Source organism: Phalangium opilio, unplaced genomic scaffold, assembly GCF_054372755.1.
Source record: "Phalangium opilio isolate 3A_F unplaced genomic scaffold, DU_Popi_V2 ptg000352l_1, whole genome shotgun sequence".
Classification (NCBI taxonomy): Eukaryota; Metazoa; Arthropoda; class Arachnida; order Opiliones; family Phalangiidae; genus Phalangium; species Phalangium opilio.
Window position 1 is genome coordinate 531,148 of NW_028324228.1, and position 15,257 is coordinate 546,404.

Genomic DNA, 15,257 nt, shown 5'->3' on the forward strand with positions numbered 1-15,257 from the left:
AAGAATCTTCAGACAATTCAAGTGGAAATGAAAGTTCCGACGAGTCTGGTGGCGGAAATGGAACTCGTTCGAAAGAAAAAAAAAAAGCTCAAAAGTTTGGAAATGCGTTTGGGACAATTCGAAAAAGGCATCTAAAATTTATTATGGATTTTTAAATTTTAGTATCCTCTATGTGAATTTTATTACATTTAATACAAAATTAATTCTGAAAATGGGATTGTAACAATTTAATATAGTGCCCCAAGTGTCTTGTCTCTGAAAATGTGCTCCGCTTCCATTAACAACCTCCTGAACAGAAAAATTGAATGGTTTATTACACAGTTTCGGGGTATTCATTACAGAAGAGGACGATAGATTGTTTTTTGTCCTACATATTAAAAATGTGAATCCATCCATTCATTTGACTTTTCCGTTTATGTACTATCACATGACATCTCTGCCTGCATCCATAGTCACGCTGATCACATTTGAAGGTTTTTTACCACTGTGAATGCGTTCATGTCTGATCAAATAAATTTTCCGCGTACTTGCATAGCCACATTGATCACATTTGAAGGGTTTTTCACCGCTATGAATGCGTTTATGTGTGGTTAAATGGAACTTACGCCTGCTGGAAAAGTCACATTGATCACATTTGAAGGGTTTTTCAGCAGTGTGAATGCGTTGATGTGTGATCAAATCTTTCTTCTGTGTACTTGCATAGTCACATTGATCACATTTGAAGGGTTTTTCACCGCTATGAATGCGTTGATGAGTGATCAAATTATTTTTCTTTGTACTGGCATAGTCACATTGATCACATTGGAAGGGTTTTTCACCACTGTGAATGAGTTGGTGAGTGATCAAATTACTCTTCATTTTACTGGCATAGTCACATTGATCACATTTGAAGGGTTTTTCACCAGTGTGAATGCGTTGATGTGTGATCAAATCATTCTTCCACGTACTTGCATAGTCACATTGATCACATTTGAAGGGTTTTTCACCACTGTGAATGCGTTGATGAGCTATCAAATTATTCTTCTTTGTACTGGCATAGTCACATTGATCACATTTGAAGGGTTTTTCACCACTGTGAATGCGTTGATGAGTGATCAAATTATTCTTCATTGTACTGGCATAGTCACATTGATCACATTTGAAGGGTTTTTCACCAGTGTGAATGCGTTGATGTGTGATCAAATCATTCTTCCACGTACTTGCATAGTCACATTGATCACATTTGAAGGGTTTTTCACCACTGTGAATGCGTTGATGAGCTATCAAATTATTCTTCTTTGTACTGGCATAGTCACATTGATCACATTTGAAGGGTTTTTCACCACTGTGAATGCGTTGATGAGCGATCAAATTATTCTTCATTGTACTGGCATAGTCACATTGATCACATTTGAAGGGTTTTTCTTCGTTATCCATTCTACCGCGACGCTGTAGACCCCTTTTATAATCAGTTGAATATTTGAACCGAGTTGAACGTTTCTTCTTGAATTTCCCTACAGAAAATTATTAATGAAATATAAAAACCACACATACACCATTTACTTTTTAGTATCAAAAATACTGTAACATTGAAGCGCACTTCATAAAAAAAGGATAATGTTAAGGCCTACGAAAACTAAGTTTTAAAGAAAAGAAACGGTACTGATCAAGGGGTTAGCCGATGAATAAAGGACCTTATCAACAAAAAGAAGATGTACATCAACTGAAATGCAGGCCCGCGAAACTAGAAAGGTCGTATTTTCATTAAATTAATTTAGCCTGGATAATTGGTTCAAATAAGCTACGTCGAGGATGTCAAAACCAGAACAAAAAAAAAAACTCGGTAAATTTAAGTACGTTCTGAATTAAAGAGGAAGAAAGGGGGAAATTGAGCTCCACGAAGAAAATTTTAGTTAAAAATCCTAGACACTTTTCAAGATTATGCCTGACTATTTGAGTTGTAAACCAGAGCCGACTTCATCGTAGCATTGAGCGCCCCATGATTTGATTAAAACTTTTTACGACACGTATAAACCCCGAAATTTTTGCCAATTTTACGCAAATTCCTCACTCAGGTATGAACTTTGAAATGGGGGTCTACCTATTTACACCAGGAGTGAAATGGGTTTCGGTTTTTCACCTACATCAATGCCACTAGCGTATTTCATTTACCGCTCATTGCCGCTAGATAATCTCGAGCTCGGATTTCCGTTTTCCAATTACCGAGCGCTGGATCCGAGATCTCATTGGTGCCTATCTGTACAGAACAGATAGCTCGCTAAATTTTTAAAAACATGACGACCCAAGAGCTCGTAATAGCAGCCACATCATACCCTACTTAACAGGCGTACATAACATTTATGTGAATAGCCCCTCGATACGCTACTTTTAACTGTGCTAAAATGATTACCCGTAATCCTTACTTCAATAAATTTACTTATGTTATAATTGTAATAGCGCGACACAAAGAGAAATTTTGAGTGAGTAGCCCCTCGATGCGCTACCCTTAACATTGCTAAAATCATTACCCGTAAGACCATTTTAAAAACAACAATGCTAAAATGATTACACACAAGTAACCCTTAATATCAGAACAGAAAATTTTAGTGGTTACCCCCTCGATGATCGAGTTACCATTAACAGTAACTGGCTCTATACTGGGATCATCAGACCCATACTATCTTACGGGGCACTTGTCTGGTGGACAAGGGTCCGGCTTAAGACGGTGCAGGCTGCCCTGCGCAAGCTTCAAAGGCTTGCCTGCATTGGTGTTACGGGGGCCATGAGATCGACCCCAACTGCTTCCCTGGAGGTGCTCCTTGACATGCTTCCTCTTCATCTCTTCATTGAGGAGGAGGCTGTCATGGGAGCCTACAGACTCAACATTAGTGGCTGCTGGGTTCCAAGACTTTGGGATTACAGCCATACGAAGCTCTTTCGGGAGTACGCCGCACTTGAGCCGTCGCTTACGATGTGCTCTGACAAAACCGTTACCAGTTTTGATTTCACTAAGCCTTTCAGCATCCACTTTCCCAGTCGGGCAGAGTGGACTAACCTGCTGCCTCTTGGCACTGGGGGTGAAACTATTTGGTTCACCGATGGTTCCAAGACTGATTCCGGCGCTGGCGCCGGCTATTACTGCCAAACCACAAGGGTCGGCTTTTCTGCTTGCCTGGGTACCTTCGCTAGTGTGTTCCAGGCGGAAATTGCCGCGATCTGTTATTGCGCAGATTACTGCATTAACAAAGGGTATACCGGACGGACTGTGAGAATTTATTCTGACAGTCAGGCCGCCCTGAACGCGCTGAACCAGTGTCAGATTACCTCTCAACTGGTGCGCAGCTGCCTTGATCTGCTAGCTCGACTGGCATCCTGCAACAGGGTTCTGTTGTACTGGGTGCCAGGGCATAGCGGATATCATGGCAATGAGCAAGCCGATAGATTTGCGAAAAGGGGTGCGGAGGCCAAGCTCTTGGAGCCGGAGCCGGCCGTCCCCATCCCCTACAGGCACGTCAAACGGTGTCTGCATGACAGGTTGACTGTCATACAAAACCACCTCTGGCATAACATGGAGGGCAAGAGACAGACTAAACTTTTTGTCAATGGTCCCTGCAGGTCTCGTGCCAGAGACCTAATTTCGCTCAGCAGATGGGATATTAGGCTGGCCACCGGTCTTTTGACCGGGCACTGTCGGCTTAATAGGCACCTCCATCTGATGGGTTTTGCCGACGACCCTCTCTGTAGGTCGTGTCAGGAGAAGGAAGAAACATCCGCTCACGTACTTTGCGAGTGCGACTGCTTCGCCTCGCTTAGACTAGAATATTTTGATTCACATACTTTGGAACCCTCGAGGGTCTCCTCTATTACGGTGGAGCGAATTCTACGCTACGCTGCAGCTACGGGCCTATTCAAGGCCTGAATATGAGGATGCACAATATGCCTTTGGCATCGGTGCTAGGGCGTGTACCCTCCTCAACAACAATAATAATAATAATACCATTAACAGTGCTAAACTGAACACGTACTTAACGCTCGATTAATACACGCACAGAAAGTTTTAGTTTACAAAATAAACTTATGCCGACGCATGCTTTTCGCATCTTATAAAATTCTAACATGAACTTATGGCCAGAAGCGTTTGAAAGAGAAAGAATTCGGTAAAACACCCAATAATTGTTATATCCCGGTGCCTTATGACCAATCTAAAAATAGCATCAGTATATACTTGCTTTTGCTTTTAAAATTTCCCTTGATTTCTTTGAATGTTGAAATAGGGGATGGGGAGCGTGATTGAAAGCGTAAAATCCTTATTGTCGACGGCTGACAGAGAATTTAAAGGGAGTAGGAAACCTCCCATTTAAATTAAGGCAATAAAATAATGCTCTCCCTCGCTTTAAATATATCCAGCAAACGTAAAACTCAATTCACAATGCTTAACCACAAATAAATGCTACGGTTATACTTACTATTATAATCCCCTTCATCTTAAAATACACGAAATTAAAATATCACCTCACCACAATTCTCTCTCATTCACTCTCCCTTCAATGACGAACGAAAAATCTTTCAAGACAACGACACCGCCCACCACAACTGACAACAACAACAGGGCAGATCAAACTAAGACCCACATCGTAGATGTTCATCATACCATGTGGCTAAAAACGTTAACGCAGCTCCGGAAAAGAAGCGGATTTTATGTTATCGAGAGCAAATAGAGAGCGGTCTCATAGCAGGTAAATGGAATACGCTATTAGACCAGGGTTCGAATTAAAAAGCCCAGCCCAAAATAACCCCGCGGGTTTAATTGGGTTTTACCCACCATAAAAAACCCATTTAATAAAAGCCATCACTAAGATCTTCAATTTTGATGAATTTGAATGCTAGATAGTTTAAGATGTTTGTTGTTTCAACTTCAAAAGTATTATTTAACAATATTCATTATTTTTAATGAAACGTTTTAAGACGTTTTATTAAGCTGTTACTTTTGAATGACAATTTCTACCATGAACGCAACTGCTAAAGTGAAAAAACCCAAAAAAAAAACTTAAATACGCAATAAAACCCGGTGGGCTGGGTTTTTTTGAACCCTGTATTAGACTTTACACCGAGAGAGCGGGATTAATTGATTAGCATATTTCCCCCATCCTGGGTACTCAAGACTATTAAAGTATAAAATGGCTTACCAATTTCCGAACAAGGCGATGAAGTATTACCTTCGAAATTCTTTGGAGCGACATCTTCACGTGTCTCCAAGTTGGACACCAAACTATTGCTTTCAACTTCAACCGGTATTTCGGGCAAATGGCTTCCCAATGAGACGGAGGTCAATTCTGATATTTCACTTGGGTTACGTCCAAGTTTAGGTACACACACTGGATCACTCGATGACCTCGGATCAACAAACTTTCGCTTTCGCAAGCGCAGTTTCATAGTTTCATTTAGTCTATCATAAGTTTTCCTCGCATCTGTCAAGGTGATTCTGGATTGGATATCATCAAGATCGTTTTCTAGGGCTCCTTCTAGTGAATCGATTTCGACATTTGCGTCAAGATGATTTTCGACTTCAACATTAAATTCTGGAACACGAAATTTCGGCGATCGAGTTGCAATATCCTCAGTTTCTCCCTCAGTCGAGAAATTTTGTGATTTACAGTAATAATCATCGTTAATGATAATATTGTTCTCGATAGGTCCTCCTGGCGAATAGCTTTTTGTCGTCGTTGTGTCAGGAGGTATTTCGAATTGGTTTTCAACCTCGAGGTTACAGGGTAAAGGCGCGCGTAGAGGAAAATTGTTACTCGTAATTTGCGTTATAAGCCCCTCATTTTCAGCCTTTTTCGACGTAATTTTAGTTTCGGTGTTTGTATCGTGAACCTCCGCAACATATTGACAATCAGAAACTGTTGATTCTTGAATAATATCCTCTTTACACGGAATGCATTGGACAATTGGAAGGGTTAACTCCTGGCCATTACTTCCCGAATCATTTTCAACAGGTTCAGTTTTCACGTAGTCATCGTTGGATAAATGATGTACTCCACATTGCTCCTATTTTTTTTTAAATAATTAACAATAGTTCTTAAACTAATTAATTTTTCTATTGACCATGAAGATGAAGAATGTTCCATTATTTCCATACCATCAGATCTTCGATCCTCCTTTCCAGCTCTTTAATGAGCCTATTGAGCCTTTCAATTTCGTCAACTTGCTTATTTATCGTTAATGAAGTTCTGATTCTCTCTTTTTCCATGTTTGAAATTAAAACATTACACTAAACAAAATAAGATTCCATTACAAAAGTTAATATTCTCGGGACTTCCTTTGGGGGATGAGCAAAAAGGTCCTAATTCTGTTTCTTTGTTAATAACGACAAAACTAAATATTTATTTTTGATAACGAGGGATGTGCTACCAATTCTCTTAGCTTTGATTCCCTTACTTCTTTGATCAGATCATCTTTGCTTAAGTCATCATAATTAAAATTTTCCTCATCTTTCATTTCCTAAAAATATGGTTTCCGTAATTTTGTATTTTCCCAAAACAGGGAACATTCCAATAATTTCGGAAATACCTCTTTAATCGCCACCCTTTGAAGATTGACCAAACTCATTTCGGAATTTTGTAAATTGAGTTTGTGAAATTGTAAATCTTCCCTAAAATAAAATCATTTAAAAAAAGAACAATTAACAAGTAAGATCTATTTCTTTTCAAAGTATAATAGTTTCGATATGGTTGGATCCATTACATGCCCTATTGACATCCAAGTCGCATTATATTCTTCACTTACCAGCTTAAACGTTTGACCATAACGCGACAATCTTTCAGAAAATCCATCATACTTCTTAGCACAGTTTCCCTGTTAAGATAACATATGTAACATTTCAATAATAATAAAAATATGGCCATAAACACAGATTCAGCGTTAACAGTTACTCACACTGTTCCGTTTTTCGTGTCTTTGGGAGAAAGATTCTCCACTTTCATTAAGAGCTTTTCTTCAATTTTTGTACATGGAAATTCACTTCAATAAGATCGCAACTTCGCAAGAGAGAGAACGTGTAGCAGACAGGTTTTTCCTAACGGCCGTAGAAAGAAGACAGAAGTATCTTGATTCCTTGTAAATTTAGGGTAAAACTGTATCCCCCAGACCAGTAAGGGGCCAAATTAAGCTACACTAAAATTACGCGGAATACCATGCAGACGACATAAAATTTAATACAGAAGATTTACCCTTGTGTATGGGGAGGTTTGCATGTTAATTTTATGCAAATTAGTATATTGGCTAAAAACTGTTGAAAATACTGGCCTTATGCTGAGTTATGCAAGATAAAGTTGTACAATTTATGCAGTTTAATATTTTGGAAACAAAATTTCAAAACTGGTGGCATTATGCAAAAACTTTGGTTTGCTGTAAACTTTTTTCAAACTAGTGGCGTCCTTGAATTTCGTCGTCTGCTTTCTTTTCTGTCTACGGTAATTAATTGGTAATTTGGTACCGTTAGAAGGTGTTGCCCTTTCCCCCAAAATTATTTTGTGTATTATTTTGACCGTGTTATTTTACTATTAATTTTAAAATGTCTGAAATAGTTGGATTATCCGATGAAAAAGCCGAAAAGGCATGCTCCGAGCCCGACCCAGCAACTAAAGTTAGCAAATTACCTATAATTAATAGCGGTTACTAATTATTAATATGATTTTACTTGATTTTATTAGGATTTCATTATGCAACAAACGATGTATCGCATTAAAGATCCTCAAAAATCGTTAGATTTTTACACCAGAGTTTTAGGAATGAGGTTGAAACTTCATTTTAAATGATTTGTGAATTTTAAATTTAATTTCAGTTAAATTTTACTCATTACAACTAGGCTTTTGGTCAAATTAGATTTCCCAGAAATGAAGTTTTCTTTGTATTTTATGGGTTATGAAAAAGCTGAGGAAATTCCCAGCGAAGCAAAAGCCCGAAAAGAATGGGCTTTTTCACGAAAGGCAACCATAGAGTTGACTCAGTAAGATTGTGATAGCCTTACCCATTTCTACGTGGACATTATATTGTTATCTTAATTAATAGTAATTGGGGGAGCGAAAATGATGACGCTGTTAAATACCATAATGGAAATTCTGAACCTCGTGGTTTCGGTAATTTTTTTTTTTTTTTTTTCATCCTATTTTGACATATTTTTTGGCGAAGAAATATTTTTTGCAAAAGAGTATAATTTTAAATATTCTTAACCCCCTTTTTTCAGGTCATATTGGAATTATGGTTCCAGATGTGAAAGCCGCCTGCGAAAGATTCGAAAAACTCGGTGTAAAATTTATTAAAAGAATGGAGGATGGAAAAATGAAGACCATCGCTTTCATTCAAGATCCAGACGGATACTGGATTGAAATATTCAATAATAAAGCTGTCTAACGGGGAAAAAAATGCTGCTAATATTAAAAACTATATAAAATTGTTTAATTTTGAAAATTTATTTGTTATTGTAATTTACTTTGCTAAAGAGTAGATGAATAAAGTCATTTTGTTCACGAAATTTCACATTTTTAATTTAAATTTTGTTATACCTTGGAAGGAACCTTAAACCAATGCCGACTCAATTTATAAAGGCCCATGCATGGTGCCTCGGGAGTAGGGGACCGGACCTTTTATCGGCCGCCTCTCCCAGGAGCTAGGTGGCGCTTTCTGTTGTATAAATATTTGAATGAATTTAAAGTTCGCGCCAAAGATATTTTGGCGCCAAAATGCATGATACCTAAAATATCCGTTTTTACTAGCATAATTTTTAAAATTAAGAGGAAATACGACTATATGATGATAAGAAAAAAATTTTTACCCTAGAAATTAACATATATCATTACAAAAATTATAATATCTTATTAATGACCAGAATTAACATTTTGTAACAAAGCGGTATTATCGCAATGAAAAATATCACACTCTTCCCCATTAGTCTACATTCATTTAAACTTTATAAATCCCGTCCCTAATTATATTTCATAATATAGGAAACTTAAACATAAACTAGTTAAATTTATTAATTTACATTATTTACTAGCCTTGCGAAAATTATTTCCTCCACATCAAAAACAGTCGAGAACCCCGTTTCCGAAGAGTCCCTTAACAGTCGTATACTCAAAGAGGAGGGAAATATTTCCCTCCTCTTTGGTATACTCCCCCCCTCAACCGCATAGCCGTAGTTTCCCTCACTCTTATTGGCTCTTACACGGCGCGAAAACATTTTGAATCCTCTGTATCGAAGAGCGCCAAGTCGCTGTGCGGCACTTTTTGGCGAATTCGAAAAAGCGAAAATAAATTAAAAAACCGAGGCATGCATGGGCCTTTATAAATTGAGTCGGCATTGCTTAAACCCAAAAGCTTTTTAATTGATAAAGAAATTATAATCCACTAGCTATTCCGTTAAAAGGGGGGGGGGGTGAAGTTTCTGCTACTAATTATATAGCCATAGTGAACCATTCAAGAAATCGTTGTCTACACAATAAGAATTAAGGCCAGTTTAAGCTTGGCTCGAGGTGGGGGACTTACCTTATCTCGAAGATATTAGAGCTCGGCATTATCTATCCATTATCCACGTTATTTTATCTTTGTCCATACTCGAAAGTCATCCACAGAACTTGCATGTTAAATCGTATTGTAATCCACAAATTTGTTTACAAATAATCGGTTCTCCACCAATTTGTGGATAATGGATATATAATGCCGAGCTCTAGAAGATATAGGCCTATATTTCCTCGCTTGATGGCGCTCTTCGCTATCCTTCTATAAACGGATAATTCATTAAAGTAAATTTTCTTTGGTTCTTTCAGGATTTTAAAATTTAATTGTTTAATTTAATTATTATTTTATTATTAAATATAAGTAATTTACTGCTAAAAGCTGAAATTCAGAATAGAGGACCAAAGATAGTGTGAGAACTAACGTTGTATAACCTTGTATGAAAACACCGCCAACCGAAACGTCTTTTTTGAAGTCCCCTGGTTCTACATTTTATTGGTCTCATTCTAGTTAATGCAGACTACGCAGTGACGCTGGGGAAAGGAGTGAAAACCATGCAGTAAGAGGATGATAAAGAAATCTACCCCTTCAGCTTTGGGAGTGTTGCCTCAAGTCAGTCTGCCCGCGCCGCAACCCCGTACGCCCCTCAATCCGGGGGGTGGGGGATATGTCAAATCAAAGCGTGGCGTCACTGAAGGGCTAGCATAGAGCGCACCTAGCGGAGGTCGAAGGCGAACTAAAATGTCAGAAGTACAGTCTCCAAATGATTATAAAATTTTAATTAGTTTCTCTATTGTGGCATGGTTGCCGGATTTATGGAGTTTCTGTTCCATGGTTCCCAGTTGGCGAAACTTTCCAATGCCACGGTTTTTAAATCTACTATTACTTTTTTTGTTTACTCATTAATTGTTCCATCATATCACCAATTTGTTTGCAGTCATCGCTATTGCCCTTAAATAGAGTTATAAGGTCTATTATTGCACCTAAGATCTCTTTTTACCGGTACCGCTTTTTATGAAAGGAGTACCGGACTTCTTGTTATGGGGACATGTAAAAGCCAGAGTTTACGATACTGCGTCACCTTCCTTAGAAGATATCAAGCAAAGGATACGACGCGCGTTTGATGAAATAACAACTGTAACGTTGGCATACGTTCGCGCGAATCTCTCGTACAGACTGGACATGTGTCTTCACGTGGACGGATTCGATTTTGAACAATTACTTGATTTAGTGGTTTTCTTAATAAGTATCAGGGCTCAAAGGGACGTTTGTCCGCTGGCCACATGGCTGGCCCAACGTGTCACGTGGTATAATTAATAATTATGTCATAGTTCACAATGAGCAAGCAATCAATTATTTCGATTAAATCAATCTATTGCATTACATAAATATTTTTCACTTTATCAATCCTGCAACACCAAATAGCAGAAAAACTATTATTTTCACGGCAATAATACTATCAAATAGAAGCTATTGCCCACAAATACCGAATCCACCCTATATATATATATATATATATATTTTCATACGGAAAGGGTACTAAATAACTGCAACCCACCCTTTACCCATTGTACCCTTTCCGTATGAAAATGAATCTCTCATTCTAGCTACCTTGCCCGTATTCCCCATCCTTCCTCGCTAACCCCAAAAAGAGAAAATATTTTAATCCGTTTCGATACGGACGTCCGTCAAATGAACCCTAAACTTAAGGGTTGCCGCAATCTAACGCGGTAAATCTTATTTCTTTCCCAATACGTCCAAGAGCCGGAAGAGGATCTTTTCTTAACTAGGGTCATAACAAACTTGTTTTACCAAAGAGGAGAGAGAGAGGGAGATAGAAACGCGCTTTATAAAATCCATCGAAAAATGGGAAAATATGGGCGTATTAAAAACAATTTTCGGTACGTTTAGTTTTAGGACGCACATCCTTTGCGGATGGGGGGATTGACCTCGCCTTATCTCTGTCATCCCTTACGTCAACTGTGCGCGAGAAAGCAGCGCTCAGGCGCCGCGGTGTACCGTAGATTTACCCCCGTTTTCACCACGCATGGATCACGGCTGCCTATACTGATTCTCTCTCCCTCTTTCTCTCCTCTTTGGTTTTACCAGAAGTGAGATGAGACCAGAAGTACTGAGCTAACCAAATTCTTCACTCGGCGAAAGTGAATATTCTTGATAACACACCAACGGTTGGCCCTCTAGTGGCGGTTTCAGAATTTCCCCTCCAAAACGTGAGACGCCCGCGGTGGTAGACGACCGAACTATATTCAAGTACCCGCGTCCGTGTTCAGCGGCTTTAGGTTGAGGGGAAGGGGGTAGGAAATGTTTTTGGAACTCGACCAATTTTTTCTCAGTAGTGTAGGCGCGTGGGAAGCGGCATAAAATCCTCAAATTTGTTCACTAGTGCCAGGATCTACTATCAATGCTAGAGCCCTTCACTTCTAGTCTCATCTCACTTCTGGTTTTACGTCCATCCGAAGTCGGAAAATTGTTGTTAACTCATACCATAGAATTAATGTATTTCCTTTCGCAATTCTTTCACATTACGATTTCTAAGGTGGTTGTGAATCTTGCCTTAATCAGTTTCGATCCATGCTTTGTTTTTCGTTACTACTGTTACAGTTTAGAACTGAACCGAACTAGAAGAGGTTACAGTTTAGAACTGAACCGAACTAGAAGAGGTTACAGTTTAGAACTGAACCGAACTAGAAGAGGTTACAGTTTAGAACTGAACCGAACTAGAAGAGGTTACAGTTTAGAACTGAACCGAACTAGGTTAGAACACGTGACCACATTAAGTGGAAGCTGACGATCTTGTTAAGACGGGAGATCACTTTTACAATGTAACTAGACTTGATAAGTTAGATAACAATAAAGAACCAAGTCGGTATTTTAATCTAAATAAAGAATGTACTGTACTTTATAACATGGTGATAGAGGTTCTACGGACTTTCACGCGTTTGTTTCTCAACTGTCTTTCTCTACCGGCCTCCGTATAGGCCTAACTTTGCAATGACGACTTTCAAAGGCCCGGCTCAATTTGTTCCTGGCGCTGATCCAGCCTCGGCCTGGCGTCTGGCGAGAATATAAAGAGTGCTGCGAGATTTATGCGGTCGCCTCCAATCTCAACGCTGATCCAGTAGCACGACAACGTGCCATTTTCTTGCACATACTGGGCACCTCCGGGCGTCGCATCTTCAATACACTAACTATTCAAGAAACAGATGATGCACGCACCCTACCAGTGATCTTCCCCGCCGGTAGGATTTTACTTTACCTACCTAACCCAACCAACACTTGATTCTGACTAATAGGGGATTGTAAAAAAGAAAGAGGTCACGTGAAAGTGTTTTCAGTACTGCCAGATAACTTTAAAAATAAGGCTGGACATATTCAAAACGTCCTATTACACCCCGTCCCCCGCCCATAATCTTTTTTTTTTTTTTGGTGGGACAAGGCCTAACTTTTGTGGATTTGGATGCTGCAGATAATTAAACGTTTTAATTTAAAACTGAAGGTGAGTTTTTCTTTTCAATATGAAGTTCGTTGCATTGCATTGATGTTCATTTTTTATAAATAAAGGTCCAACTATAAGAATTAAGAATCCATAACGATATTTTTAATCCAGCCTTGGTTCTTAAAGTTGACCTAAAGGAGCGTCTGCTCAAAGGTTCAAAGCAGCTGCACCACGTGACGAAACACTTTTTAGTGCCTTCCCCCCTATTTGTTTCCCCTCCTAATCTTTTTTACAATCCCCTATTAGGCCACGGGGAGTTCGGAAAAAATAGTGAAAAAATTCTTAACCCCCCGCAAGTTGGTCAAAAATTTTTTTGAAAATTTGAAAATTGCATGTACTTACCGCCATTAAGACCGCTACGCGCCTAAACATTCTGCCCTCGATCTTGAAAAACTACCCGGGGGGAGGTAAATATAATAATAAGGACTCGCGACGGAATTCAAGGAGCACATACTGCGGAAATATAGCTATGAAATTTTAAACACCCACTGAAACATTTAGAATTTTCATACCAGGATTGAAAAATATTTGAAGCGAGCTCCAATTTTAAAAATAAACAACGATATTTTGCTAAATTGCGTAGATTATTTCGGAAGTAAATGAAGATAAACAATAATATTTTGGAAAAGGTGTAACATTATTTGGGAAGTAAATGAAGATAAACCACAATATTTTGGTTGGGTTAGGTAGGTAAAGTAAAATCCTACCTCGCCGCCTTCGATAAGTATTATGAACCTTATAAAAACGTCACGTATCTCCGCTACGTGTTTATATGCACAAAATAAGCCGACAACCAAACTTTTGATGAATTTCTCATCGATCTCAAAACCAAGGCCCAGAACTGTGCCTTGGGGGCCCTTCTTGATGATCTCATCACACTCATGATAGTCATGGGAATCAAACAAGAACTGACAAGAAAACGCTTTCTGTCCATTCCTCGTCTAACACTCCAAGAAGCCAAACAGATCTGTCAAGCTGATGAAATTTCGGGGGTCTATGCCGGTGCTATGGCTCCCTCTCAATCTCAACCCCCAAATACACTCGACGCTCTACAACGCCGCGGCAGCTCACAACGGTTCCGTCCTTTTACTCGCTCTCAATACAGACCGCCGCCATCCTCAGCTCATTATAACCGTTTGCCCCCTCGCAACTTACAACACAATCAGCGTGCAGGACATTCTTCACGACCACATCACTATTCCCCGTTACCACAGAACTCTTCATACCCAAATCGATGTTCTCGATGCGGCACGCAACACCCGTCACGTCCTTGCCCTGCACAAACCTCGTCGTGTCTGAAATGTGGCGTCCGAGGTCACTGGGCCACCCGATGTCGCTCGTCGCATGCACTGATCACAGAAGAACCATACATACCAAACCAAGAATATGAACCTAATGACGGTTCTCAACTTCATGACCCCTACTCGAACTATGAGGATCAACCTTCCAATGGTGACTATGGGGACTCATTCACGTGTTATGATCCCACACCACACGATGCAATTCTACAGTACAGCACCTACTGCCTGACAACTCATCCTAACAATTCTGAAGAGCTACCAAAGCAATCACCGCTCACCATAGAAGCATTATCACAACAATCCGATCAAATCTATGATGAAATATGCTTATTCGATGCTCCAACAATTTTTAAAGTGGATACTGGCTCCCAAGTAAACATAATTACCGAACAGATGTACAAGGCCCTTCCACAACAACCACCTATACAACCGCCATTATACACAATCACAGCTTATTCGGGTCACTCAGTCCCTATCATGGGTGTCACGAATATACCTTGCGCTTCAACCAACGCGATGTCTATATTCCCATTCTACATCACGAAGGAAAATCGCACCCCTATCTTAGGTGCGCAAGCAGCAACTCAACTGGGACTAATCATTCACCAATATCAACCACTTAGCCCGGTTTTGCCGAGATGGTAAGCCTTAAATGAACAACAGATACTGGGGATACAATCGACATCGATACTGCCACATCCAACTCAAGTACAAGAGACTTCTAGCCCTGCAATAGAAGAGGTTTTAAAACAATACCATGAATGTTTTGATCAAATTGGCTTGCTTCCAGGCGAATACTCTATTCAACTCAAGCCGAACACCACACCATCAATCTCTGCTGCTCACCAGATACCGATAGCATACCAAGCAGCTGTCCAAAAAGAATTACAGCGGATGCAAGAACAGGGTATTATTGTACCTGTTGTCGAGCCAACTGAATGGGT

The 15,257-nt window shown here is 39.4% G+C and overlaps 3 protein-coding genes across 5 annotated transcripts in view; 2 read left to right on the top strand and 1 right to left on the bottom strand.

Moving 5' to 3' along the window:
• Window positions 1-212: 212 nt before the first annotated feature.
• On the bottom strand, window positions 213-7,160 carry LOC149602716 (uncharacterized). 3 transcript variants are annotated; one of them, XM_089860383.1, is made up of 7 exons: window positions 6,919-7,160; window positions 6,769-6,837; window positions 6,553-6,634; window positions 6,421-6,483; window positions 6,122-6,253; window positions 5,166-6,030; window positions 213-1,493 (listed from the first exon to the last, which is right to left on the bottom strand). In XM_089860383.1, the coding sequence occupies exons 1-7, from the start codon at window positions 6,963-6,965 to the stop codon at window positions 424-426; spliced, it is 2,328 nt and encodes a 775-aa protein (XP_089716509.1). In that variant the 5' UTR covers window positions 6,966-7,160; the 3' UTR covers window positions 213-423. The 3 variants fall into 3 exon arrangements, with proteins under 3 accessions (XP_089716509.1, XP_089716510.1, XP_089716508.1); XM_089860384.1 differs by having other exon boundaries at window positions 5,196-6,030; window positions 6,394-6,483; XM_089860382.1 differs by having other exon boundaries at window positions 6,394-6,483.
• Window positions 7,161-7,407: 247 nt separating this feature from the next.
• LOC149602717 (lactoylglutathione lyase-like) lies at window positions 7,408-8,515 on the top strand. The gene is made up of 5 exons (XM_089860386.1): window positions 7,408-7,627; window positions 7,695-7,777; window positions 7,850-7,990; window positions 8,053-8,120; window positions 8,228-8,515. The coding sequence occupies exons 1-5, from the start codon at window positions 7,556-7,558 to the stop codon at window positions 8,392-8,394; spliced, it is 531 nt and encodes a 176-aa protein (XP_089716512.1). The 5' UTR covers window positions 7,408-7,555; the 3' UTR covers window positions 8,395-8,515.
• Window positions 8,516-12,667: 4,152 nt separating this feature from the next.
• Window positions 12,668-15,257, top strand: part of LOC149602718 (ATP-binding cassette sub-family C member 1-like) — a 37,565-nt gene continuing 34,975 nt past the window's right edge. Inside the window, exon 1 of the mRNA XM_089860381.1 lies at window positions 12,668-12,755. The gene's annotated coding sequence lies outside the window, so the exon portion shown is untranslated. The remainder of the gene's footprint in view (window positions 12,756-15,257) is intronic.